The sequence below is a fragment of the Panthera uncia genome, chromosome D2, assembly GCF_023721935.1.
Source record: "Panthera uncia isolate 11264 chromosome D2, Puncia_PCG_1.0, whole genome shotgun sequence".
In the NCBI taxonomy this organism is placed as follows: Eukaryota; Metazoa; Chordata; class Mammalia; order Carnivora; family Felidae; genus Panthera; species Panthera uncia.
This window is the reverse complement of record NC_064818.1, coordinates 32,180,332-32,206,643: the sequence shown is the minus strand read 5'-3', so window position 1 is coordinate 32,206,643 and position 26,312 is coordinate 32,180,332. Positions and strand designations below refer to the sequence as shown.

At 37.9% G+C, this 26,312-nt stretch overlaps 1 protein-coding gene across 7 annotated transcripts in view; it reads right to left on the bottom strand.

The window, feature by feature from the left end:
• Positions 1 to 26,312, bottom strand: part of MCU (mitochondrial calcium uniporter) — a 203,099-nt gene that overhangs the window by 10,380 nt on the left and 166,407 nt on the right. For all 7 annotated transcript variants that reach the window (XM_049646212.1, XM_049646210.1, XM_049646215.1 and 4 more), the window contains 3 exons: positions 11,251 to 11,421; positions 9,952 to 10,056; positions 456 to 616 (listed from right to left, as the gene is read on the bottom strand). In XM_049646212.1, coding sequence (XP_049502169.1) covers positions 456 to 616; positions 9,952 to 10,056; positions 11,251 to 11,421 — 437 coding nt within the window. The remainder of the gene's footprint in view (positions 1 to 455; positions 617 to 9,951; positions 10,057 to 11,250; positions 11,422 to 26,312) is intronic.

The window sequence follows — 26,312 nt, the reverse complement described above, 5'->3', positions numbered from 1 at the left end:
TTTAAAAATTGATCACAGTATGTACTAATATGCACAGTATTTTATAATATACTTTTCATAAAATTATGAATATTCTTCTATTGCATATTAGATCTATATAATCATTTTTAACAGCTGCATAATAATCCACATAATATTAATTCTTAACTTGGCTAAAACCATTATCCATTACACTCGGGACTTTTTCCAATCAGCAATTATTTCATCTTTTGTTGCAAAGGCGGTAAATCTGGTTAAGGGCAGAAATTTAGACTTCAAAGTTCTAAGTCCTCTAATTCCTTGTTAAGTCTTTTCTTAGCTTGACTGGAATTTTTTTATGGTTCAGTCCCCAAAACTAAAGGACTAGTTTGAATGACATAGCTCAATTACCAAAAGAGACAGATGGAAAAAAAGCAGACATATATACTCTTGAAAAATTAGTGGTGAAGAGGAGGGTCTGAGATTTGAATTGGCACCTTTTCCAGGGGAGCCAGTTGCTGTTTGAGATCCTCTAATCTTTCAATAAGCTCCCTTTCCTTGTTTAACTGGTGCTGCTCGATGCACAGTGTGGTGTATAGCTGCTGGACGAGTGTCTTTACATCGTTCAGTGTTGCTGCATTTTCGTGGCTTAAGAGGTCTGAAAAAGAGGGGTTACATTGTTTTAAACGTATGCCTTAGCTGGAGAGTTGCTATTCCTAGGGCTATCAGACAATGATAAGAACAAGACAGAGTCATCCACCACAGGGATCCCACCATCGGTTTCTTTCAGTGTTCAATTGAAGGGAAGTGATAGTTCCTTAAAAAAAAATTTTTTTTTCAATGTTTATTTATTTTTGAGAGAAACAGAGTGTGAGCAGGGGAGGAACAGATAGAGAGGGAGACACAGAATCCAGAGCAGGCTCCAGGCCCCAAGCTGTCAGCAGAGAGCCCGATGCGGGGCTTGAGCCCACGTACTGAGAGGTCATGACCTGAACTGAAGTCGGACGTCCAACGGAGCCCCCTTTTTAAAACAGAGGTAACTACCAATCCTAGAAAGTAAGTTCATATTTGGGCAACTTGAAAATTTTGAAGCCAACATCTACCATTATATTCTTGGAAGTCAAAATGCTACAAATAAGGCTATAAATAATCATAATCTTCATTACATAAAAAATTTAAGGCAGTATATTAAAAACTAGTAGAGAGGTTCAGAATCAATCTCACTATAATGCTCATTAAAATGCTTATCTAGAATTTATCTGTGGTCTTGCCATTTCAATTGGTGATTTTCTTCCTGTTTAACACCTGAGGAAAAAATACACAGTATTTCAAATTTGCAAATACAAATGTATAAATAAAAATACAATTATCCTAAAAAGATTAGCCTCCATATACCTTCCCCGCATACCAACTTTTATTTATTCCTGTTGGGAAAAGACACAGAATAGCAGTTTGGACTTCAATATCATGTTTTAGAGGGCATGAAGGTTAAGAGAATGATTGAAAGTGTAAAAGACTGAATTCTTTGATTCAATATCCTCTTCTATGAATAGCATGTGTTTCTAGAAATCTAAAAATTATGTTTTGAGAATATAATAAAAAATAAGCTATCTCAGCTGTCAAAGAATAAAAAAAAGACACAAGGAATAAAACTTTTGTTTTAAAATCATTAGCCTTGGGGAGCCTGGGTGGCTCAGTCAGTTAAGTACCCAACTCTTGATTTCAGCTCAGGTCATGATCTCCTGGTTTGTGAGATCGAGCCCCATGTTGGGCTCTGCATTGACAGTGCAGAGCCTGCTTGGGATTCTCTCTCTCCCTCTCTCTCTGTCTCTCTCCTGCTTGTCCGTGCACTCTCTCTCAAAATAAATAAATAAACTTAAAACAAAAATTAAAATATTAAATAAATCTTATTAGTCTTAAATGTGACATTTTGTTAGGTATAGCCATAAGGTCAGCCCTCTTCTAATTCAAAATAAACCACAGTCAAAATTAGCTGTGTATTTAAACTTTTTTCAAGGATGTCCGTGAGTACAGTTATCAAAAAATTCAATCAATGAAAAATTCAAATAAGGACAGCAAGTTGGATTACAGAAGAGCTGATACAGTAAAATGGGATATAGTACCTAGCACAGTTTCTTGAAACCTCGGTAAATGCGAGCTGAATTAATGGGAACAGACAAAAGCAAGAGCACTTTGACTTCTAGAAGTCATCTATGTCAACAAGGTTTTCTTTGCATTGAAGTTGTAGCTCATGTTTGCATGTGGCTTTATACTTTCCAAAGTTACCAGAAGAGGAAGCTGTACTCTAGAAGGCAGTAACTTGTTTGGAATATCACAGTGAAGTGGTAGGATGTCTCCTGACTCCATAACTGGAACTGAGTTATAATGTTTCCACCATATAATAATATTTCTCCTGAAAGTGTGGTCCCCTTTCAAAAGACAATTCCTTAAGTAGTGATCAATTATCTATGGTTGTTGAAATCTTTTCACATATATCTCATATTATTCTCACAATAACAGGAGTAAACTTCGTGCCCAAAATTTATAAATGAGGAACCTGAACTCCAAAGATAAGATTAACAAATGTTTTTGTGTAAGTTACTGATCTAGTCACTACAGAGGGAAAAAAAATAAAATGTGAGGTGGCTGTTCTCCTTAATGAGGTCTAATAATAATATATATGAAATTGCAGAACTAGTAGGGAGTGGACAAAGATCTGAAGGGTAGTCCATTGGCTTTCCTATTTGACGCTCTTTCTTTTCCCATTTTAACTTTCAATACTTTAAGTATTATGTGGGGAATAAGTTTAGGAATTCCCTGAGCTTGCAATGATGGGTTAACAAGGCTTAGGATGAAAGCATCCAAAATCAGGTAATCAGGTAATCAAAGCTAGGTAATCAGGGTGGGAGCCCCACCCCCATCCCCCTCCGGCAACTTAGTAGGATAGCAGAAAGCTGCTTTCACAGGAGGGAAGGACCAGAATGGGTAAAGAGGTAAATAGGCTACAGACAGCAGCAGGGTGAAGTTTTTGCCCAGAGCGGAGATAATGGAGCTAATTAACAAAAGAAAGGTGCCTTGTTGACCCCGAGGTAGTAAGCTCTACCTGTCTTATGCCCTAGGCAAGCTAAGATAGACAGGCTGCACCTTATGCCTGTCTAAACAACCATCTGCCTGGTGCTGGGATTTTGTTTTGTATTGACCCAAACCCCTAACACTGCATATCTTCAAAACCCTCTTTCTCTCACACACAGGAGTTAATGTTCACAGTTTCATTGTCTCTTTGTGCATATCCATCATGCTTGTAAGCTTTCTGATCCTAATAAAAATGGAGCAAGGACCTTTATTCGGGGCTCTCTCGTCTCTTCCTGGACATTAGCCTCTTTCACATTTTAATTCTGCATCCGCTCTCTTCCTGGACAAGAGAGAACTCCAGACCCCGAATCTACAACAGTAATGTATTTGCTTAGAAGTCCAAGGAAGGAAGGGAGGGAGGGAGGGAGGAAGGGAAAAAGGGAGGGGAGGAAGAAAAAAGGAAAGGAAGCAAGTAAGCAAAACTAAACAGAATCTCTTCTCTTCCTTTTCCTAATGGAGCATGGACATGTTAACGATCAAACATATAGAGACAATCATAACCTGAAAATCCATAAAATTGGAAATCAGCTCCCATTTTCACTCTTACTTTTTTTCCTTTGAAGTTTTTATTTAAATTCCAGTTAGTTAACATACAGTATTAGTTTCAAGAGTACAATATAGTGACTCAACAATTCCATACATTACTCCCTGCTCATCACAAGTGCACTCCTTAATCTCCATCACCTGTTTAACCCATCCCCCCACACCCCCTCCCTTCTGGTAACCATCAGTTTGTTTTCTAACCGTCAGTCTGTTTCATGGTTTGCCTCTCTCTCTTTTCTCACTTTTTTTCCTCCTTTGCTCATTCGTTTTGTTTCTTAATTTCCATATACGAGTGATATAATATTTGTCTTTCTCTGACTTATTTCACTTAACATAATATTCTCTAGCTCCATACATGTGGTTAAAAATGGCAAGATTTCATTTTTTATGGCTAATATTCCTGTGTGTGTGTGTGTGTGTGTGTGTGTGCGTACCAACTCAGATCAGGCATCACTAAAGCCCCAATAAACTCAAGAGATTTGGCTTTGTTAGATTTTCTTGTCGGAAAGAATATGGTTCCAAGGTATTATCATGGTGGAGGAAAACATCAATCCCAAACCTTTGACCCTGAAAACTTTGCCCACATATTTGGAGATGAAATTATAAGAAGAGAGCAGATAAATCTGCTAATGGCTAAACAATACCACTTTTGGATGATGTGTGTATCCTTCACTAAAAATGCAATGAGGTGTTTATTAATGTTTCTGCACATGTCATCAGTGCCAGGAAATTAAGGTACAGAAAGGCAAGGAGATGTGCAAATTACTGAGGATTAAAAGTCTTTTTAGCTACTAGAATGGTTTAAGAAGGACTTTGGCTATTTTAGTCTCTGGTCAGGTATTTGTTATTGTTTGTATTTGGTTTGCCTGCTCAACCATTTCCCTCAAATGATTTACATCATTAAGAGAGAAGCAAGGTTTCCAATATCCTTTGGAAGGATAAATGGGGAAAAGGGCTTAGTGGTGCCGATCAAAATGATTCTCCTTAGCACAACGTTCAACAACCAGTGATTTAGATTATATTCTCTTCCTTCCCAGTATTAAGTGGAAGGTAGTTAATTACTACTTCAACATGGACTGAGATAAAAGGCCTTTTGTGCTCCCTTTCCATATTCCTCCCTCCATTCCAGATTTAGATTAGGTTTTAAAATCATTTAATTGCTAAAACAGATCCTTTTTCTCATCCTGCAGCGGACAGAGGGCGATCCAGCCATACACAGCTATGCTAACCAAGAGAATGCAATGGAGCCTGCAGTGAGCCTTACTGCCATGACCTGCCCCCTTGGTTCCGTCTCAGCTTTTTTCTGCCTCTTCCCTTTCTCATTTGGGGTTAGGTTCAACACTTAAGTATCCGTAATACTTACAGACTGTCGACCCCACATACACATTAAGTGGGCCTTTATTAGATCCTCTATCAATAAGCCCCCTATCCTCACTGCCTGATGGAAGTGTGTGAAGTTCAGGTTTACTGATACACAGCATTCATACAGCATTTTTAGTTCTAAAGTGCTATCCGTCAACAGGGAAAAGAAAAATAGGAGAGGAATGTGAAAGTTACAGGGGTGAGGGGTGAGTAGAAAAAATTGTTTTAACACTTAAAAACCTGTCCTGGAAAAGTTTTCCTTCATTCCTTCTTTCAACTGTTATTAGATCTGTTCCATCTGCTCCCTGTGTTTATAAAATCCTAGTGCTCCTCATCGTCTGACACCTAAGCCCTAGTACTTGCAATTTCTTTTCTGTTTAGCCTTTTTAATAAAAAGGGTTCCAACATGGGGAAGAGGATTGTCTCATGGGGATGACTGCCAACCTTCTCGAATACAGAAATTCAAACTGCTCTCCTACTTGATGTAGCTGAAAACTAGTGATGACTTAGATGCCAGCAATATCTTCTTCAGACAGGGAGAGAAGATTATACGGCAGAAACAAAATTAAAACCTATTTTATATATCATCAAAAGAAACAAATGACTTTCTTTACGATGTTTTCTTAAGATCTTTTTAAAAATTTTAACTCTAATATAGTTAACATATAGTATTATATTTGTTTCAGGTGTACAATATAGTGATTCGACAATTCCATACATCACTCGGTCCTCATCACAAGTGTCCTCCTTAATCTCCAACATCTATTTAACCCTTCCCTCTACCTCTCCCTCTGGTAACCATCAATTTGTTCTCCATAGTTAAGAGTCTTTTTCCTGGTTTGTCTCTCTTTTTTGTTTTATTTCTTAAATTCCACATACAAGTGATATCATATGGTATGTGTCTTTCTCTGACTTATTTCACTTAGCAATACTCTCTAGCTCCATCTGCGTCATTGCAAACGGCAAGATTTCATTCTTTTTTTATGGCTGAATAATATTCTAGTGCATGCGTGCATGTATATATATACACACACATATACATACATACATATATACATCTTTTTTATCCATTCATCTATCGATGGACACTTGGGCTGCTTCCATAGTTTGTCCATTGTATAAAATGCTGCTATAAACATATGGGTGCATATATCCCTTTGAATTAGTGCTTTTGTATTTTTTGGGTAAACACCCAGTAGCTCAATTACTGGATCATAGAGTACTTCTATTTTAAACATTCTGAGGAACTTCTATACTGTTTTCCATAGTGGCTGCTCCAGTTTGCATTTCCACCAACAGTGCAAGAGGGCTCCTTTTTCTCTACAACCTGCCAACACTTGCTTATTGTGTTTTTGATTTTTACTATGTTTCAAAAGTTTGAGGAAAGAGTTTATGGACTTAAAACAGTATTATTCAAGCTTCTGTGTGAAATGGTATCTAATGGCAAAATCTCTCATTGGCTAAGAACAGTGGTGAGAGAGCTTTGATGTATGAAAATATTTTAAATGTTGAAAAGATCTTTTAAAATTCTACACCAGTGCCGCTATTGAGCTTACGGAATTTCACTTCAATTTACAATTATTCCATGAATCATAGACTTTTGACCCTTGCAAACTTCATTTTCTAACTGACATCTAAGGAAGCTGGGCAGACTGCTGAATTGATTCCCAGAGAATCAACTATAATTTCTTCCCCTTTCAGTTTCTACCTTTACTTTCCCTTATTCAACTTGGGAATAGCCTGATCTAAAACACTGTAAACATTCATTTCCGCTTTATTTTTTTTAAGTTTATTTATTTTGAGAGAGAGAGAGAGAGAGAGAGAGAGAGAATGGATGTGAGCAGGGGAGGGACATAGAGAGAAGGGAAGAGAGAGAATCCCAAGGAGGCTCTGTGCTGCCAGTGCAGAGCCTGATATGGGGCTTGATCTCATGAATGTGAGATCATGACCTGAGCTGGGATCAAGAGTCAGATGCTTAACCAACTAAGCCACTCAGGCTCCCCTCATTTCTGCTTTAAAAACAGCATTAGACAAGATGGTTACAATTAGTCATTGATTAAAAGTCTCTAGTTTTTGACAACATAATATATGGAAGCTTATTTTTCTGCTTATTATAATTTACATAGGATATATTAGTCAACTTTAAAATTTTTACTAATACAAAATAGAAAATCTAAATAGAATGAGCTCTCACATACACCAAATTCTCCTCAGTATAATGCTCTCAAGACCTATCCAAGTTGTTTCCTTCTTTTTCAGAGCTAAATAATATTCCATTATATGTATAAACCACATCTTTTTAATCATTCATCTGTGGACAATCAGGTTGTTTCCACATCTTCACTAACGTGAATAATGCTGCAGTGAACATGGGAGTGCAGATACCTCTTTAAGATCCTGATTTCATTTCCTTTGGTTATATACCCAAAAGTGGGATTGCTGGATCATACAGTATTCTACATCAGTCAAAGGGTACCAAAATTCCAATTGTAAGATGAGTAAATTTTGGGGATCTGTTGTATAGCATGGTGACTATAGTTAACGATATTATATTGTATACTTGAAATTTGCTGAGAAAGCAGACCTTAAGTGTTATTACCACACGTGCGCACACACACACACACACACACGTAATTATGTGAGGTGATGGAGGTGTTAACTAATCCTATTGTGGTAATCATTTTGTAACATTAAAGTGTATCAGTTCATTACACTGTACTCCTTAAACTTACAATGCTGTATGTCAATTTTATGCTAATAAGGCTGGAAAAGAAAGAGCAAATTTAAAGAACAACAAAAACTGAGTAAAATAAGCCTGTACCTCTGTTATCTTAAGGGGAACTTCTAGTCCAAAAATCAAGGAATAAAGAAGAAAAACATATTAGCTTGGCTAGTATATAGCTAACAATCCCTAGTCTATGTGTTCAATTATTCCAATGTAATAACTGGCTTAGTAATGTCTTACTATTTAAAGGAAACTGTTCCCACTCTTGCTGTATTTACTGTACTTTTTCTAAACTAGTTCCATTTCAACTAGCTTGCACACAGAAAATAATCTGGCTTCTGAACAAACAAAATGCTACCAACTTGATTCACTTATTTCACTCAACATAGTATGACTATCTGAGTCAATGGAGGATACAAAATCACAGTCCTTTTGTCTGAGCATTAATAAAGAAGAGTTCAGACAACAGATTAGTCACTTCTGGTTGGCTGGGATTTAGAGAAATAAAGAACAGTAAGAATAGGATTATTAAAGCCTTCATGGAAGAGCTGACCTTGATGATTTTGACATGGGGAAATAGGAGGTTAGGAAGAAAGAAAAAAGGCACCGTAGAGAAAGTAAACACTGAGATGGCGAAAAACAAGGCACAGTTCAGGAAACAGCAAAGGATTAGAGGGTGGAGGAAAAGTAGGTAACATGTTAAGAGAGATAGAGGAAAACTTAAAAAAATTTTTTTTAATGTTTATTTTTGAGAGAGAGAGACAGAGTGTGAGTGGGGCAGGGGTAGAGAGAGAGAGAGAGAGAGAGAGAGAGAAAGAGAGAGAAAGAGAGAGAAAGAGAGAGAAAGAGAGAGAAAGACACAGAATCTGAAGAGGCTCCAGGCTCTGAGTTGTCAGCACAGAGCCCGATGCGGGTCTCAAAGTCACAAGCCATGAGATCATAACCTAAGCCGAAGTCAGACGCTTAACCAACTGAGCCACCCAGGCGCCCCTGGAGGAAAACTTTTAAAGTAGATGTGGACCAGATTTTGGAGGCATTCAATGTTTAGGCTTTCACTGAGAATATTTTCTACATTAGACACAATTCTCAAAAGCAGAATTACAAAGAAGGGATGCCCTAGAAGGCTGGTGGAGAGGGTGGCGGTAATGGAAGGGGCATTAACAACATCAGTAAGTGATAATAGAGATCAAGGGCAGAGACAGAAAAGTGACAGAAAAAGACACATATCAAATGCTATTTTAGAGGCCTATTTAGCATCAGTACTGTGCAGAAGCCATATTGGGAGCCTGGGATAAAAAGAAAAATCAGTAATACTGACTGCTTTATTTAAATTTTTGATATTTTGTTCATCATGGGATTTTGGCATTAACTTTGGTTTTTTAAAATAGTTCATTAAAGTATTATTTATCTTGATTACTGAGGGTTTTTTCGGGGGCACCCTCTTAAAATCTGCACCTGAGGCAAGTATCATACTTTTGATTATTTATTTAAATTTTTTTTAACGTTTATTCATTTTTGAGAAACAGAGAGAGGCAGAGCATGAGGCGGGTAGGAACAGAGAGAGAGGGAGATACAGAATCCGAAGCAGGCTCCAGACTCTGAGCTGTCAAAACAGCCCAACGTGGGGCTCAAACCCACCAACCGTGAGATCATGACCTGAGTTGAAGTCAGACGCTTAACTGACTAAGCCACCCAGGCATCCCTGTATATCACACTTTTTATATGAAAGCATATACGTGTCAGAAGTTCCTAAGGACTATTATGATACAATATAATTGACTTTCGCACTGCTTACCTTGAGCCAAAAAAAAAAAAGATTAATTCATTCCTGTTATAAATGTTAAGAGGACAGGGAAGTCCATAATTTATTTTTAAAAAGATTTCCCTGTGATGTTATTAAGATCATATGATTTTTAGCCTGTTTGGAGGGAAGGAGCTTAAGTTACACAGAACATTCATTTATGTGGAACATTCATTTATGTGAAGCATTTATATCCAATAATAAAGCATTCTGGTGTCTAGGTAGAATCTAAGTTTTCATCATTGTACTAGCCAGGTATTCAAGCATGAGACACTCAATGAGCTCTTCAACTGAAACAGAGTCTACCTGGATGTAAGACTTTTCAGTGTTCTTTGAATATTGTCTGCTTCTCAAGGTCATCCAGGGAAGAATAAAGTTCTTTCCAAAAGCCCTCCCACATTTCTCTGATCTTATCAAGGTTACTTTTTACCTCTCTTTGGCGGTCGTACATGATATGTTAAGTCATTAATGACCAGCTTAAAGTCATCAAGGAGTAGGAGGTCTATTCCTGTTGAGGCAGCAACTCGAACGCCATCTGTAAAAAAAATTTAAATGTGAAAATTTAAACTCGTCGTATATCCCTAATTGTTTGAGAATGATCAGAAAAAAGCAATCCTCAAAATCAATTTTAAAAATTATATCTTCTCTTTTAAATTCTAGTTCATTTTTGCCTCATCCCCAAATTCTATGCTAAACAAAGCTTATATTATCTGAGGCTTTTTGCTTTCATGATCTCAAGTCTATGAAGATTTAATAATACACTTTTCTGCCAAAACTTTATCAACAAGTAAAATAATTACATAGATCTATCGGTGTCAGTTGGAAATCTCGGGTCATGGGAGAGCAGCATGGATGTCATATATCTATCCATGATGGAAGTTGGTGGAGTAAAAAAAAAAAACAAAAACAATGCTTTCTAATGTATGGTACTTCTCAGTATAATTACTGATTCGTCACCAATAATTTGGTAGGGACAGATGTTAGCAAAGTACACCATACTGGTCTACTAGTTATATTACTAGATAAGATGAAAATTAAGTATATTTAAACTACTTACAGCATAGAAATGTGGCAAGTTGTTGACAACTGGTAAATCCAAGGGTAAATGGGTACTTCCAATATAGTCTTTTAAGCTTTCTGTAGGTTTAAAATTTTTCAAAGAATGGGAAAAAATGTAAGGCACTTAAATAAATAGGACAGATGCATGTCAAATGGGAATTTTTTAGTGCCTTATTTTACATTCTTTTCCAATCACATATGTCTTTATTTTACAAACTATGTGAAATACGGAACAAGATCTAAAAAGAAGTCCTATTATTTCATATCTCCAGAGATGAGGGCTCAACCACTAGAAAAATTTATTTTATGCCTAAGGTAATGATAAAAGGTTTCAATAACATAGAATGTGACTGACTGCTCCTCTTTGCCCATGGCATTGTATGTGAGGTGCTTCTGAATGAGACTTTTTGTGTATATTCAGTTCCTAAAACTGAACAATTATATTCTGAGAACTGAGACAGAAATCACAGTCTCTCCTGACATTTGCTAAGCAAAAAAATGTGTCCTAAAGTTAAGAGTATGGGATTCTTTTGCAGTGGTATATGTGTGTGCGTATGTGTGTGCATACACACGTGTGTGTGTGTGTGTGTGTGTGTGTGTGTGTAGAGTATAGAAGCGTTCTGGGGTGAAATGACAGGTGGGTGAGAATTAATAATGAATGTGACTATACCTGGTGAGTAGATTGCAACTCTGTCAATTCCCCGATCCTCTTCTTGAAGTTGTCGTAAAAACACACCGACTGAGTCTGAAATAGGTTTGAGTGTGAACTGGCAACGTTCACGCCGGGATGGTAGCCTCACAGATATCACAGGTAACCCATTTTGATACACCACTGTCACATCTGAATGAAAAAGATCCATAATCATACGATAATTAGATTTCATTATAAGTTAAAGCTACAATATTACTAGTCTTACATAGGGTCTATTATTATTAACATGGTTTAAAATGTTTTCAAAGGTTTAAGAATATGCCCTTTAGCTTTAGTTGGAGGTTATTCTGGGAACTGGTTTATGGAAGATCAATCACATAGATCACACAATTCACTGTTCAGAGAAAAGAAAGCATGCAAAGGATTATCTTCTAAGTAGGTCAGGGAGAGGCTTTCCCAGGAATTTGAGGTAAAGATTTTGGTACTGGTAAATATAAACTCTAGTTCTACTGAGGAAGATTTTACTAAGTAGCCAGAGATTGCTGGGCCAGACTCCATAACCTTTAGGAGGTGGCTCTGAGGAGCCACAGCTTTCAAGAACCCCTGGAGAATAATATGTGAAAATACACTAATAAGTGAGACTCTTACTCAAGGAAAGTCACTTCATATTTATAGTATAATTATTATATCCAAGGTGTTTGATAAGTAAGTAGTCTCTTACATAATATGAACCTATTATGATAGAAACAAAACAATTCTTTTTATGTTCTCTTAAACATTGTCCTGAGACTAGTTAGAAGCCGCAACGTAACTATTTGGGATTTTCTAACAAAAAGTTATTAAAGGAAACATTATCATAAGCTATAAAACTAAAAGAATTCCCATTTCCTTATCTTTTTCATCAATAGTCTTGATTTACTGAGTCGTAGTCACTAAAACAAATGTCAGACTAACTCTTTTGAAATAATTTTCAAATGAAATTTATAAATAAATAAATTTTGAAATAGAGTTTTTTACATAAGCAACCAAGCATTTAAAGATAAGTTAGCACTAGCCTGTGAAGAAAAACAGGCTTTGGAGGCAAATCTGGGATGGAATCCTGGCTTTATAACTTTGGGCATGTTATATAACTTCTCTGAGCCTTGCTTTCTTGACGTATAACATGGATTTAATTCCTAACTGATGGAATTGTTGTGAGGAATAAATAAAATAAACCATTTAAAACACTTAGCACACTGCTTGATGATGTTTATTAGCTTTTTTTAAAGAATCCAAAGATACATTCTATAATGTTGCTAAGCATTCATACCCCTCAATATTGAAGAGTTGAGAGGAAATGTTTTTAGGTTAATATTCTGGAGATGCCAAACGCATCACACTTGGCAATGTTGTCATTATTTACATCTTATTTCCTTGCCTATTCTAGCCACTTACAAGGCTTGCAGTATATACAATAGCATCACACTACATTCTTTCAGTACTTAAATTTTAAAAGTAACCCTGACTGAAACAGAGTTTGTAAATACCAAAATATACTTTTATTTTAAATGGACATTTGAGGAGCTTTGGCACAATAATCAAGATAAAGAGCATTTTCATTACTTCCCCAAATTCTCCTATTCCCCATCCCAGTAAATCCTTAGGCAACCACTGATTCAATTTTTGTCACTACAGATTATATTTAGTTTTTCTGGAGTTTTATATTACTGGAATCATATAGTACAGACTCTTTTGTATCTGACTTCTCTCAGTATAGTGATTTTGAGATTAACCCACATTGTTGCATGCATTGGTAGTTTATTTTTATTGCTAATATTTCACTGTATGGATACACCATAATTTATGCATTTTCCTGCTGATTGACATTTGGACTGCTTTCCAGTCTTTGGCCACTATGAGTAAAGTAGCCACTTTTAAGTCTTTGTGGAGATATATGTCTTTGTTCTATACCTTTTCTCATCCTTATAACCTATCTGTGTCTTTACATTTAAAGTGGGTTTTCTACAGACAGCATATAGTTGGGTCTTGCTGTTTTGTCTAATCTGACAATCTCAGCCTTTTAATTAAAGCGTGTATATTATTTACATTTAATAAATTATAAATGTATATAAAAATACTTGTGTATTAGTCTTGCTACTTACTTTATTGACCCAAACTGTTCTTTCTTCTATTTTTTCTTTATTCTTGCTCTCTTTTAGATTAACTATTTTTTTAATAAGGCACCCTTTTGTAAAAAATATTTACATATATTTTTTATTTTAAAGAGAGAGAGCACTAGCAGGGGAGAGGCGCAGAGGGGGAGAGAAAGAGAGAATCCCAAGCAGGCTCCTGGCTCAGCATGGAGACGGACTCAGGACTCGATCCTAGAATGCTGGGATCATGACTTGAGCCAAAATTGAGTTGGATGCTCAATTGATAGAGCTACACAGGTGCCCGTAGATAAACTAATTTTTTAATGTTTATTTATTTTCGTGAGAGAGAGAAAGAGAGAGGGAGAGAGAGAGTGTGTGAATGGGGTAGGTGAAGGGAGAGGGGGACAGATGATCTGAAGCAGGCTTTGTGCTGACAGCAGAGAGTCTGACACAGGGCTCACACTCACGAACCATGAGATCATGACCTGAGCCAAAGTCGGATGCTTAATCCACTGAGCCACTGAGGTGCCCTAGGTTAACTATTTTTATGATTACATTTAATCTGTACTATTGGCTAATTGACTATGTCTTTTTATGTTTCTAGGGGTTTCCCTACGGTAGGTGTTGACAAACTTTTTCTGTAAAAGGCTAGATATTAAATATTTTAGACTTTATGGACCATAAAGATCTCTGTTGCAACTACAGACTGCACTGTGGGGCAGAAGCAGCCACTGGCAGTAGATAAACAAATGAGCATGGCTGTGTTCCAATAAACTTTATTTATAAAAATATGCAGTAGCCTGGATTTGGACTATTAGGCTTCCTGAACCTTGCTAATGGGTTTACAATATACATCTTTAACCTATTACAGTTGACCTTTACATAATACATCACTTTAGGTATAGTGTAGAGTATCTCAAGACCAATACACTTCCACTCCCTTTGCTTTGTGCTATTGTCCTCATATATTTTATTACCACATGCTATAAACCATACATCATTTTTACTTCAACAACTAGCTACATTTTAAAGAAATCTTTTTATTTTTTATGAATATAATGTATTGTCAGATTGGCTTACATATAACACCCAGTGCTCACCCCAAGTGCCCTCCTCAATGCCCATCACCCATTTTCCCTCTCCCCCACATGCCCATCCACCCTTAGTTTGTTCTCTGTATTTAAGAGTCTCTTGTGCTTTGCCTCCCTCCCTCTTTGTTTGTATCTATCCCCCCCCCCCCAAATAAATCTTAAAATGAGGAAATACTTTTCATATTTACACTGATAGTTACCCTCTGGTGTTCCTCATTTTGTATAGATCTAAATTTCTATTTAGCATCATTTTCCTTTTGCCTGAAAAGCTTCCTTAAACATTTCTTATTGGGCAGATGTGTTGACAATATATTCTCCCAACTTTGATAAGTCTGAAAAAGCTTATTTAAAAAAATTTTTTTTATAATGTAAAAGAGTACCAAAGTTTATTGGTATGATTTCAGATTCCATACAGCAATCAACCTTAGGGAGCTATCACTAGTAAAATTTTGGTTAAAATCAAAGAAAAATATCTACAATTACTTGAAAAGGTCATTACTAACTTTTCCAACTACATGTCAATAATTGATAAGATTTTCTACACATGCGTCTAACAAAATAACCTATTGAATGCAGAATCAGATACAAGAATCTACCTGACTTCTATTAAAACAAACATAAAAAAGATTTGCAAAAATAGAAAACAATCTGCCCTTCTCACTACTTTGTTTTAGAAAATACAATCATTGGGACGCCTGGGTGGCTTAGTCGGTTAAGCGGCCGACTTCGGCTCAGGTCACGATCTCGCGGTCCGTGAGTTCGAGCCCCGCGTCGGGCTCTGTGCTGACAGCTCAGAGCCTGGAGCCTGTTTCAGATTCTGTGTCTCCCTTCTCTGACCCTCCCCTGTTCATGCTCTGTCTCTCTCTGTCTCAAAAATAAATAAAAACGTTAAAAAAAATTTTAAATAAAAAAAAAGAAAATACAATTATTTTTGATAAAATTGTCTTATTTATACTATGACAATTATCCACAGTAGATTTATTATTATTCTTTTTTATTTTTATTTTTTTTAAATTTACATCCAAATTAGTTAGCATATAGTGCAACAATGATTTCAGGAGTAGATTCCTTAGTGCCCCTTACCCTTTTAGCCCATCCCCCCTCCCACACCCCCTCCGGTAACTCTCTGTTTGTTCTCCATACTTATGCATCTCTTATGTTTTGTCCCCCTCCCTGTTTTTATATTATTTTTGTTTCCCTTCCCTTATGTTCATCTGTTTTATACCTTAAAGTCCTCATATGAGTGAAGTCATATGATTTTTCTCTTCCTCTGACTAATTCCACTTAGCATAATACCCTCCAGTTCCATCCACATAGTTGCAAACGGCAAGATTTCATATTTTTTGATTGCCGAGTAATACTCCATTGTGTATGTGTGTATGTGTGTGTGTGTATATATACACATATATATATACACACACACACACATATATACACACACACACATATATAGAAATATATATATATACATACAGAAGATGTGGTACATGTATGTATATGTGTATGTATATGTACATACACATATATATACACATATACATACATATGTATATATACAATCTTTTTGATTGCTGAGTAATATTCCATTGTGTATGTGTGTGTATGTATGTGTATAGATATATACACATATACAGAAATATATATATATACACATACAGAAGATGTGGTGTGTATGTATGTATATGTGTATGTATATATATATGTATACACATACATACACATAAAATAAACTTTTTCAGAGCCCAAATGTCCCTCAATGGATGAATGGATAAAGAAGATGTGGTGTATATGTATGTATGTATATGTGTATGTATATATATATATATACAGAAGATGTGGTGTGTATGTATGTATGTGTATATATATGTGTATACATATGTGTATACATATACAGTATATATGTGTATATACCACATCTTCTTTATCCATTCATCCATTGACGGACATTTGGGCTCTGAAAAAGTTTATTTTACCTTCATTAAAAAGAAATGTTTATTTATTTTTGAGACAGAGCACAAGCAGGGGAAGGGCAGAGAGAGAGAGAGAGAGAGAGAGAGAGAGAGAGAGAGGGGCAGACAGACACAGAATCTAAAGCAGGCTCCAGGCTCTGAGCTGTCTGCACAGAGCCTGATGTGGGGCTTAAACCCACGAACCATGAGAGCATGACCTGAGCTGAAGTCGGACGCTCAACCAACTGAGCCACGCAGGCCTCCCAGCCTTCATTTTTGAAGAACACTTTGCTTTGTAAAAAATTCTAGGCAGACAGATTTCTTTTTCCTTTTAGCACTCTAAAGAACTTATGTCTTCTGCTTTGCATATACTATAAGTTAATGTATACTATTATCTTTGTTCCTCTGTACATAATATGTCTTTTGCCCAATGGCTGCTCTTAATATTTTCTCTTTATCGTTGGTTTTCAACAGTTTGATTATAATTTTCCATTCTATGGTTTTGTAAGTATTCTGCTTGGGAGCTGCTAAATTTCTCACATCTGTGAGCTCATAGTTTTAATCAAATTTGGAAACTTTTTTGCCATTACTCAAATATTTTTTCTGGCTCTTACCCTTCTCCTTCTGGGATTCCTATAATTATACCTATATTAGACTATGCAATATAGTCTCACAGGGCACTCAGGATCCCTTCATATATTTCAGGGTTTTTTTTTTTTTTCCTCCTTCATTTTGGATAGTTTTAACTGCTACACATTTCAGTGTCACTGATATTTTCTTCTATAATGGCTAATCTGTTAATTTCATCTATATTGCTTTGCATCTCACATTTTTTTCATCTCTAGGAGTTACATCTGTTTACTTTTATATCTTCTATTCTTCCTCATATTATGCTTGCTTTCCTTTTCCTCCCTGAATATAATGATCACATTTATAATAACTTTTAAAATCCTTGTCTGTTAATTGCACCATCTCTGTCATTTCTAGATCTGTTTCTGTTGACGAATTTTTCTTCTGTTTTTTCCCCCTGCTTTTTCATTACCTAGTCATTTTTGATGAGGTTAGACATTGTTGACTTTTACATCACTGAGTGCTGGATTCTGTTGTATAGTTATCTGCATATTATATTGATCCTTTCAAGTCTTTTAGAAAGGTTCTTAGGACAGACCTAGAGATTCTTTTGTTATATGGCCAATTTGGCCCTACTTGTAAGGTATGTTCTTCTGGGAGTCTACAATGAATGTTCATATATTCAATGATGTCTCTTCTCTGGCTGGAGGGAAGTCAAATGATTTCTGGCCCTGTATGAGCACTAAGAAGTAGTCATTTTACAGTTTCTGGTAATTGTTATTGGAAGTTATTCTAGCCTGTTCTTGTCATTCAGAATTTAGAAAGCCTCATGTTGTGACCTGAGGTGATATAGGGTCAGTCCAACTTGTTTTTCTTCTCTCAGAGATCAGTCTTGTCCTTATTGTTCAATATCTAAAAACAATTATTTTACATATTTTGTCCATTGTTCTAGTTGTTGACAGCAGGACAGCAATTCCCATAGCAGTTAATCCTTTGTGGATACATAATTTGAATTTTTACATAAAAATTTAAAAGACAGAAATGTCTACTTCTTTAATTCTTCAAAAGTGTAATCTATATTTCCTAAGGAAGAAGAGGCCAAAAATAGTAATATGAACTTAGTACATATTATGTACTATCTCAAGTTTTTAATGTCTAAAGATATTTGAAAATTTTCTTTCTCATTTCTAAAAGAATCCTTAGCAATCCAGTCTTTCTTTAAAGTCAGAGCCATTTACATGAGTATCTCTTCTTCTATAGGCCATAAAGATGATGGCATCATAAAATTCAGTGACTAACTTGTTTACCTGTTTCCCTCCCCTCCATCATCTTTTTCCTATAGTGAAAAACTATTCAGCCACAGATTTCAAGAAGCAGACAGAGTTAAATTTAAATAAAAGATGTGAATCTTAAACACAAAAGCATGGAAGATTTCACTAAACATCAGTTTCACAGGTAAGTGCTTAGGGGTTACTGTTTTAAAATAACTGAGATAAAGTCAACAGAGAAAATTAAGGTCTTTCTCAGTCACTTTAACTTTTTACACTAAAGATCATGAGGCCTTTCAAAGGAGTGAAATATGAAAGCTTTGAAAAACTCTGCACGAAATAGCACATTTCAGAACTGACAAACCTTCATTTTAATACTGCTTTTGAAAGGTATCCCCAGGTCTTCTGCCTTCCCACACACTAGATTGTAATGTAAATGTCAGATTTCTCGGTTTGCAACCAAAGAACAATTGCCAAAGTTCCTCAAGTTTAACAATATGTAAAATAGTTGCTGGCGGTAGTAAAGTCACAATGGGTATTTACAAGCTAATGACAGTTGTCAGCTATTATTCTCTAGAGACAAATATTCTTTTTAAGTGTAAATTGCACCAGGTGGTTTGGTTGGGTTTATTTTTAATCTTTTGTTTTGATTTCTATTTCAATAAGAAAAGAAATAATCTAAGTATTTCTAGCACAGTGTACTTCAAAGAAACCCAGGAATTATGGGTCAACCAATATGATTACTGAGAAACAGAACATGACAACAGATTTAGGCATGAAAACAAGGGCAAAGGATTTTCCAGACGAAAAAGAGAAGCGCAAGGACAACAGACATTTGGGGTTGAAGAAGGAATACATTAAAAAAAAAAAAAAAAGGTCTTTGGGGCATCAGGTACAGAAAACGTTGCAAAGTATAAGTGCTTGTGCTTGTTTTTTAGCCAATTGGTAAGTAGGAAAGTTAAGTTCACAGTAGGAAATTTATTTGTTGTCAAAAATAATGGGTAAAATCTCATCCATAATAGATCATCTCATGCATGAACATGAATGTATATATCTTGAGGACTTATGAAAGGGAACTGGTACAATAAGAAAACACATATAGGGTGTTTTCTGCAAAGATACTTAGAGCTGTACTTTATGATAGATGATTCCAGTGGCTTATGATCTTGTCTGTTTATTTCTACCCCCTTTCTGTATTATTATGAATCAAGAATGTGAACTATAAGCACAGACTTTTAGTGTTAGAAGAGACAGAGAAATCATACAGACTAATAATGAGGGAGCATAAGACAGGCTGAGGGTGAAACAAGCACCCTCAGGTGAGGGTGCTCACCTGAGGGTGGCTAGCATCCACCCCTGCACCCCCAGCTCCCCCCCCACCCCATTTGTGTGATATTCTTCAGGCACTGCCCAAGAACAAAGGAAAGGAAACTTGGTTAACTGATAGAGATCACAGTCATATAGGACATGGGTCTCCTATCAGTTTACAAATATCTTAGTAAATTACAAAAAAAAAAAAAAAAAAAAGGAAAAAAAGGCAATCCAATCAATAGCCTAATCTCCATAAACCTGTAGACTCAGTTTCCTAGAGACCCAACATCACCCCTCCATAGTGATTGGGAAACAAAGGCAGGAAGGAAATGGTAGTAAAATTAAATTTCTTTATGACTTGCAGCCCATTGAGAAATACCTGAGGTAAATACAGAGTACAACATTTCTACAGGAACCCCATACCGTCCTAATGTTAATGCCTTACTAGAGGAAAAACACCTTCAGCTTGACAATAGCAAGGCCTCAGGTATTGTTTAGCATATCAAAGTCCCTCTGGAGGCCTCCCTTTTGACTTTACCCCCCCAACTTCATAGTATATAACTAGTTACCCATCACAACCTCAGGGCACCTCTTTCTGCACAGGGGTCCTGTCCTAGTGCTTTAATAAAATCACCTTTTTGCACTAAAAACATCCTCAAGAATTCTTTCTTGGCTGTCGGCTCCAGACCACTCCTCCCATCACCCCAAAACTTCATTACTAATGTCCTTCTTTTGCAGCTAACAATAAAGTCTGGCAAGGTTAAGTGATATTCCTAAATTGATACAGTTCAACCCAATCCTAAGTGATTTTGGATCTCATCATTCGACTAAAAAGTCATTTTCTCCCAGGTCATGTATGATATTAGGTTGCTAAATTCAGTGGGAATTTTGGCCTTTAACTTGCTTGTTTTAGCAATATCTAATGATGTCAACTTGATGAGGGAGTGTGGGGCAAGCTGAGGGCAAAATACAGGCTGGCACCCCACTCCCACCCCACCATGGTGGAATATGTGTGATACTCCTTCTTGGACACTCCTGGCTACCCAAGAACAAAGGAAAGGGGTTTAAGTGCTTGCCATGGTAATGTGGGAAACTAAGGCAAATGAAAAATTAAATTCCCTTACTGCCTACAGCCCATTGACAAGTCCTTGAAACCGGCAAAGTGACCTCCCTCTAGGAACTCAACTGCCTCCATGATGACACTTTGCTAGGGGCAAAAGAGAACCTTAGCTTAATATTATCGCAACTTCCAGGATCCTGTAAGTATACTTCCTCTATCTCAACTGCCCCAAGAGATATGCTGGCAATCATACTCCAAGCTTATGGCCCCCTGATACACATCTGAAGGGTCTCATGACTGAGGTTTTACTGAACTGTAATAAATGGCATTTCTGTAGCAACGGCTAGCCCCTCAAGGTCCTGGAAACCTTGCTTCCAAAAATACATTAGAGACTCCTCCCAACCTGAGGGTATACAATGAGTTACCGTCATGACCCTAGTGCAGCTCTTCCTGCCCACAGGTCCTGTCCCCATGCTTTAATAAAATCACCTTTTTGTACCAAAGACATCTTCAAGAATTCTTTCTTGGCTGTTGGCTCCGGACCTCATGAATCCCACCATCACCCCAAAACTTCATCAAACCTGCTCCTTCACTTTATAAAAAGCTTTCCTTTTGGTTTCTGTGATTCCATACTCTCCTGGTTGTTTGCAACTTTCTGTCTACACTTTCTCATTTTCCTTCATAGGCTCTTATTCTTGTATTCATCCCTTGAAAGTTTCTACGTGCTTTGTCCTAGGTCTCTGTGCTTCTTAATCCACACACTCTCTAGGCAATCTTATGTCTTTCCCGACTGCCAGCTAACTTCTAAATGTTGATGATGTCCCAAACCTATATTCAACTGTCTGCTGGACATGTGGATTTCCCATATGCATATCTCAAAGTAAAAATATCCTAAAATTGAATTAATCTTCCCTGAACCACCCACCTCTGACATTTTTCATCTCAGTCAGCACCATTATTTAACTTTTGCCCAATCCAGAAAATTGTATGATATACCTGACTACTTAGAACGAGAACATGACATCCCTCATATCTAATCAGTCACCATGTCCTTTCATTCTATTTTCTAAACAACTCTAATCCTTCTAATTCTCTGCATTACCACCATCTTCTTAGTCCAGGTCACCACCATCTTTCTTCTATCAGCTATATTGTAAGTGAATTCCCTACATCATTCCAGCCTTGCTCCTGTTCAAAAAACTATCCATACTCAAGCAGGGTAATCTTTCTTTTTCCACAGAAAACCACTATCTTGAAGTTGGTATTTGGTGTTTAGCAGTCTCATTCATGATATACATACATGCAGGCAGGCAGGCAGACAAACACACACAGAGACACAGCTTAGTATACAGTATATAGTATAGTGGAAGCCAGCCTTTGAGGTGGTTTTCTATGATCCTTGCCTCTAGGTATTCATATCCTTGTATGGTCGCATCCCACATCAAATCAGGGCTGGTCTGTAAAATCAGTAGAATACAGCAGATGTGATGGTGTGTAACTTCCCAGACTACGCCATAAAAGACTGTGTGGCTTCTGTCTTGCTCTTCTGGATCACATGCTCTGAGGGAACCCATTAGCCACAAGGACAAACCTGCAGCCCTGTGGAGAAGCCAACATTGAGAAGAAGTGGAATCTCCTAGAGGGAAGATGGCGGCGTAGGAGGACGCTGGGCTCACCGCGCGTCCTGCTGATCACTTAGATTCCACCTACACCTGCTTAAATAACCCAGAAAACCACCAGAGGATTAGCAGAACGGAGTCTCCGGAGCCAAGCGCAGACGAGAGGCCCACGGAAGAGGGTAGGAAGGGCGGCGAGGCGGTGCGCGCTCCACGGACTGGCGGGAGGGAGCCGGGGCGGAGGGGCGGCTCGCCGGCCAAGCAGAGCCCCCGAGTCTGGCTGGCAAAAGCGGAGGGGCCGGACGGACTGTGTTCCGACAGCAAGCGCGACTTAGCGTCTGGGAGGTCATAAGTTAACAGCTCTGCTCGGAAAGCGGGAAGGCTGGAGGACAAAGGGAGGGAGAGCTGCTGAGCCCCCGGACGGCAGAGCTCAGCTTGGCGGGGAACAAAGGCGCTCGCCAGCGCCATCTCCCCCGCCCATCCCCCAGCCAAAATCCCAAAGGGAACCAGTTCCTGCCAGGGAACTTGCTGGCTCCGCACAAACACCCAGCTCTGTGCTTCTGCGGAGCCAAACCTCCGGCAGCCAGCAGATCTGACTCCCTCCCGCTGCCACAGGGCCCCTCCTGAAGTGGATCACCTAAGGAGAAGCGAGCTAAGCCTGCCCCTCCACCCCCCGTGCACCTTGCCTACCCACCCCAGCTAATACGCCAGATCCCCAGCACCACAAGCCTGGCAGTGTGCAAGTAGCCCAGACGGGCCACGCCACCCCACAGTGAATCCTGCCCCTAGGAGAGGGGAAGAGAAGGCACACACCAGTCTGACTGTGGCCCCAGCGGTGGGCTGGGGGCAGACATCAGGTCTGACTGCGACCCCGCCCACCAACTCCAGTTATACACCACAGCACAGGGGAAGTGCCCTGCAGGTCCTCACCACTCCGGGGACTATCCAAAATGACCAAACGGAAGAATTCCCCTCAGAAGAATCTCCAGGAAATAACAGCCAATGAACTGATCAAAAAGGATTTAAATAATATAACAGAAAGTGAATTTAGAACAATAGTCATAAAATTAATCACTGGGCTTGAAAACAGTATAGAGGACAGCAGAGAATCTCTTGCTACAGAGATCAAGGGACTAAGGAACAGTCACGAGGAGCTGAAAAACGCTTTAAACGAAATGCAAAACAAAATGGAAACGACGACAGCTCGGATTGAAGAGGCAGAGGAGAGAATAGGTGAACTAGAAGATAAAGTTATGGAAAAAGAGGAAGCTGAGAGAAAGAGAGATAAAAAAATCCAGGAGTATGAGGGGAAAATTAGAGAACTAAGTGATACACTAAAAAGAAATAATATACGCATAATTGGTATCCCAGAGGAGGAAGAGAGAGGGAAAGGTGCTGAAGGGGTACTTGAAGAAATTATAGCTGAGAACTTCCCTGTACTGGGGAAGGAAAAAGGCACTGAAATCCAAGAGGCACAGAGAACTCCCTTCAGACGTAACTTGAATCGATCTTCTGCACGACATATCATAGTGAAACTGGCAAAATACAAGGATAAAGAGAAAATTCTGAAAGCAGCAAGGGATAAACGTGCCCTCACATATAAAGGGAGACCTATAAGACTCGTGACTGATCTCTCTTTTGAAACTTGGCAGGCCAGAAAGGATTGGCACGATATCTTCAGTGTGCTAAACAGAAAAAATATGCAGCCGAGAATCCTTTATCCAGCAAGTCTGTCATTTAGAATAGAAGGAGAGATAAAGGTCTTCCCAAACAAACAAAAACTGAAGGAATTTGTCACCACGAAACCAGCCCTACAAGAGATCCTAAGGGGGATCCTGTGAGACAAAGTACCAGAGACATCATTACAAGCATAAAACATACAGACATCACAATGACTCTAAACCCGTATCTTTCTATAATAACACTGAATGTAAATGGATTAAATGTGCCAACCAAAAGACATAGGGTATCAGAATGGATAAAAAACCAAGACCCATCTATTTGCTGTCTACAAGAGACTCATTTTAGACCTGAGGACACCTTCAGATTGAGAGTGAGGGGATGGAGAACTAGTTATCATGCTACTGGAAGCCAAAAGAAAGCTGGAGTAGCCATACTTATATCAGACAAACTAGACTTTAAATTAAAGGCTGTAACAAGAGATGAAGAAGGGCATTATATAATAATTACAGGGTCTATCCATCAGGAAGACCTAACAATTATAAATGTCTATGCGCCGAATACCGGAGCCCCCAAATATATAAAACAATTACTCATAAACATAAGCAACCTTATTGATAAGAATGTGGTCATTGCAGGGGACTTTAACACCCCACTTACAGAAATGGATAGATCATCTAGACACACGGTCAATAAAGAAACAAGGGCCCTGAATGATACATTGGATCAGATGGACTTGACAGATATATTTGGAACTCTGCATCCCAAAGCAACAGAATATACTTTCTTCTCGAGTGCACATGGAACATTCTCCAAGATAGATCATATACTGGGTCACAAAACAGCCCTTCATAAGTTTACAAGAATTGAAATTATACCATGCATACTTTCAGACCACAATGCTATGAAGCTTGAAATCAACCACAGGAAAAAGTCTGGAAAACCTCCAAAAGCATGGACATTAAAGAACACCCTACTAACGAATGAGTGGGTCAACCAGGCAATTAGAGAAGAAATTAAAAAATTTATGGAAACAAACGAAAATGAAAATACAACAATCCAAACGCTTTGGGACGCAGCGAAGGCAGTCCTGAGAGGAAAATACATTGCAATCCAGGCCTATCTCAAGAAACAAGAAAAATCCCAAATACAAAATCTAACAGCACACCTAAAGGAAATAGAAGCAGAACAGCAAAGGCAGCCTAAACCCAGCAGAAGAAGAGAAATCATAAAGATCAGAGCAGAAATAAACAATATAGAATCTAAAAAAACTGTAGAGCAGATCAACGAAACCAAGAGTTGGTTTTTTGAAAAAATAAACAAAATTGACAAACCTCTAGCCAGGCTTCTCAAAAAGAAAAGGGAGATGACCCAAAGAGATAAAATCATGAATGAAAATGGAATTATTACAACCAATCCCTCAGAGATACAAACAATTATCAGGGAATACTATCAAAAATTATATGCCAACAAATTGGACAACCTGGAAGAAATGGACAAATTCCTAAACACCCACACTCTTCCAAAACTCAATCAGGAGGAAATAGAAAGCTTGAACAGACCCATAACCAGCGAAGAAATTGACTTGGTTATCAAAAATCTCCCAACAAATAAGAGTCCAGGACCAGATGGCTTCCCAGGGGAGTTCTATCAGACGTTTAAAGCAGAGATAATACCTATCCTTCTCAAGCTATTCCAAGAAATAGAAAGGGAAGGAAAACTTTCAGACTCATTCTATGAAGCCAGTATTACTTTGATTCCTAAACCAGACAGAGACCCAGTAACAAAAGAGAACTACAGGCCAATATCCCTGATGAATATGGATGCAAAAATTCTCAATAAGATACTAGCAAATCGAATTCAACGGCATATAAAAAGAATTATTCACCATAATCAAGTGGGATTCATTCCTGGGATGCAGGGCTGGTTCAACATTCGCAAATCAATCAACGTGATACATCACATTAACAAAAAAAAAAGAGAAGAACCATATGATCCTGTCAATCGATGCAGAAAAGGCCTTTGACAAAATCCAGCACCCTTTCTTAATAAAAACCCTTGAAAAAGTCGGGATAGAAGGAACATACTTAAAGATCATAAAAGCCATTTATGAAAAGCCCACAGCTAACATCATCCTCAATGGGGAAAAACTGAGAGCTTTTTCCCTGAGATCAGGAACACGACAGGGATGCCCACTCTCACCACTGTTGTTTAACATAGTGCTGGAAGTTCTAGCATCAGCAATCAGACAACAAAAGGAAATCAAAGGCATCCAAATTGGCAAAGATGAAGTCAAGCTTTCGCTTTTTGCAGATGACATGATACTATACATGGAAAATCCGATAGACTCCACCAAAAGTCTGCTAGAACTGATACATGAATTCAGCAAAGTTGCAGGATACA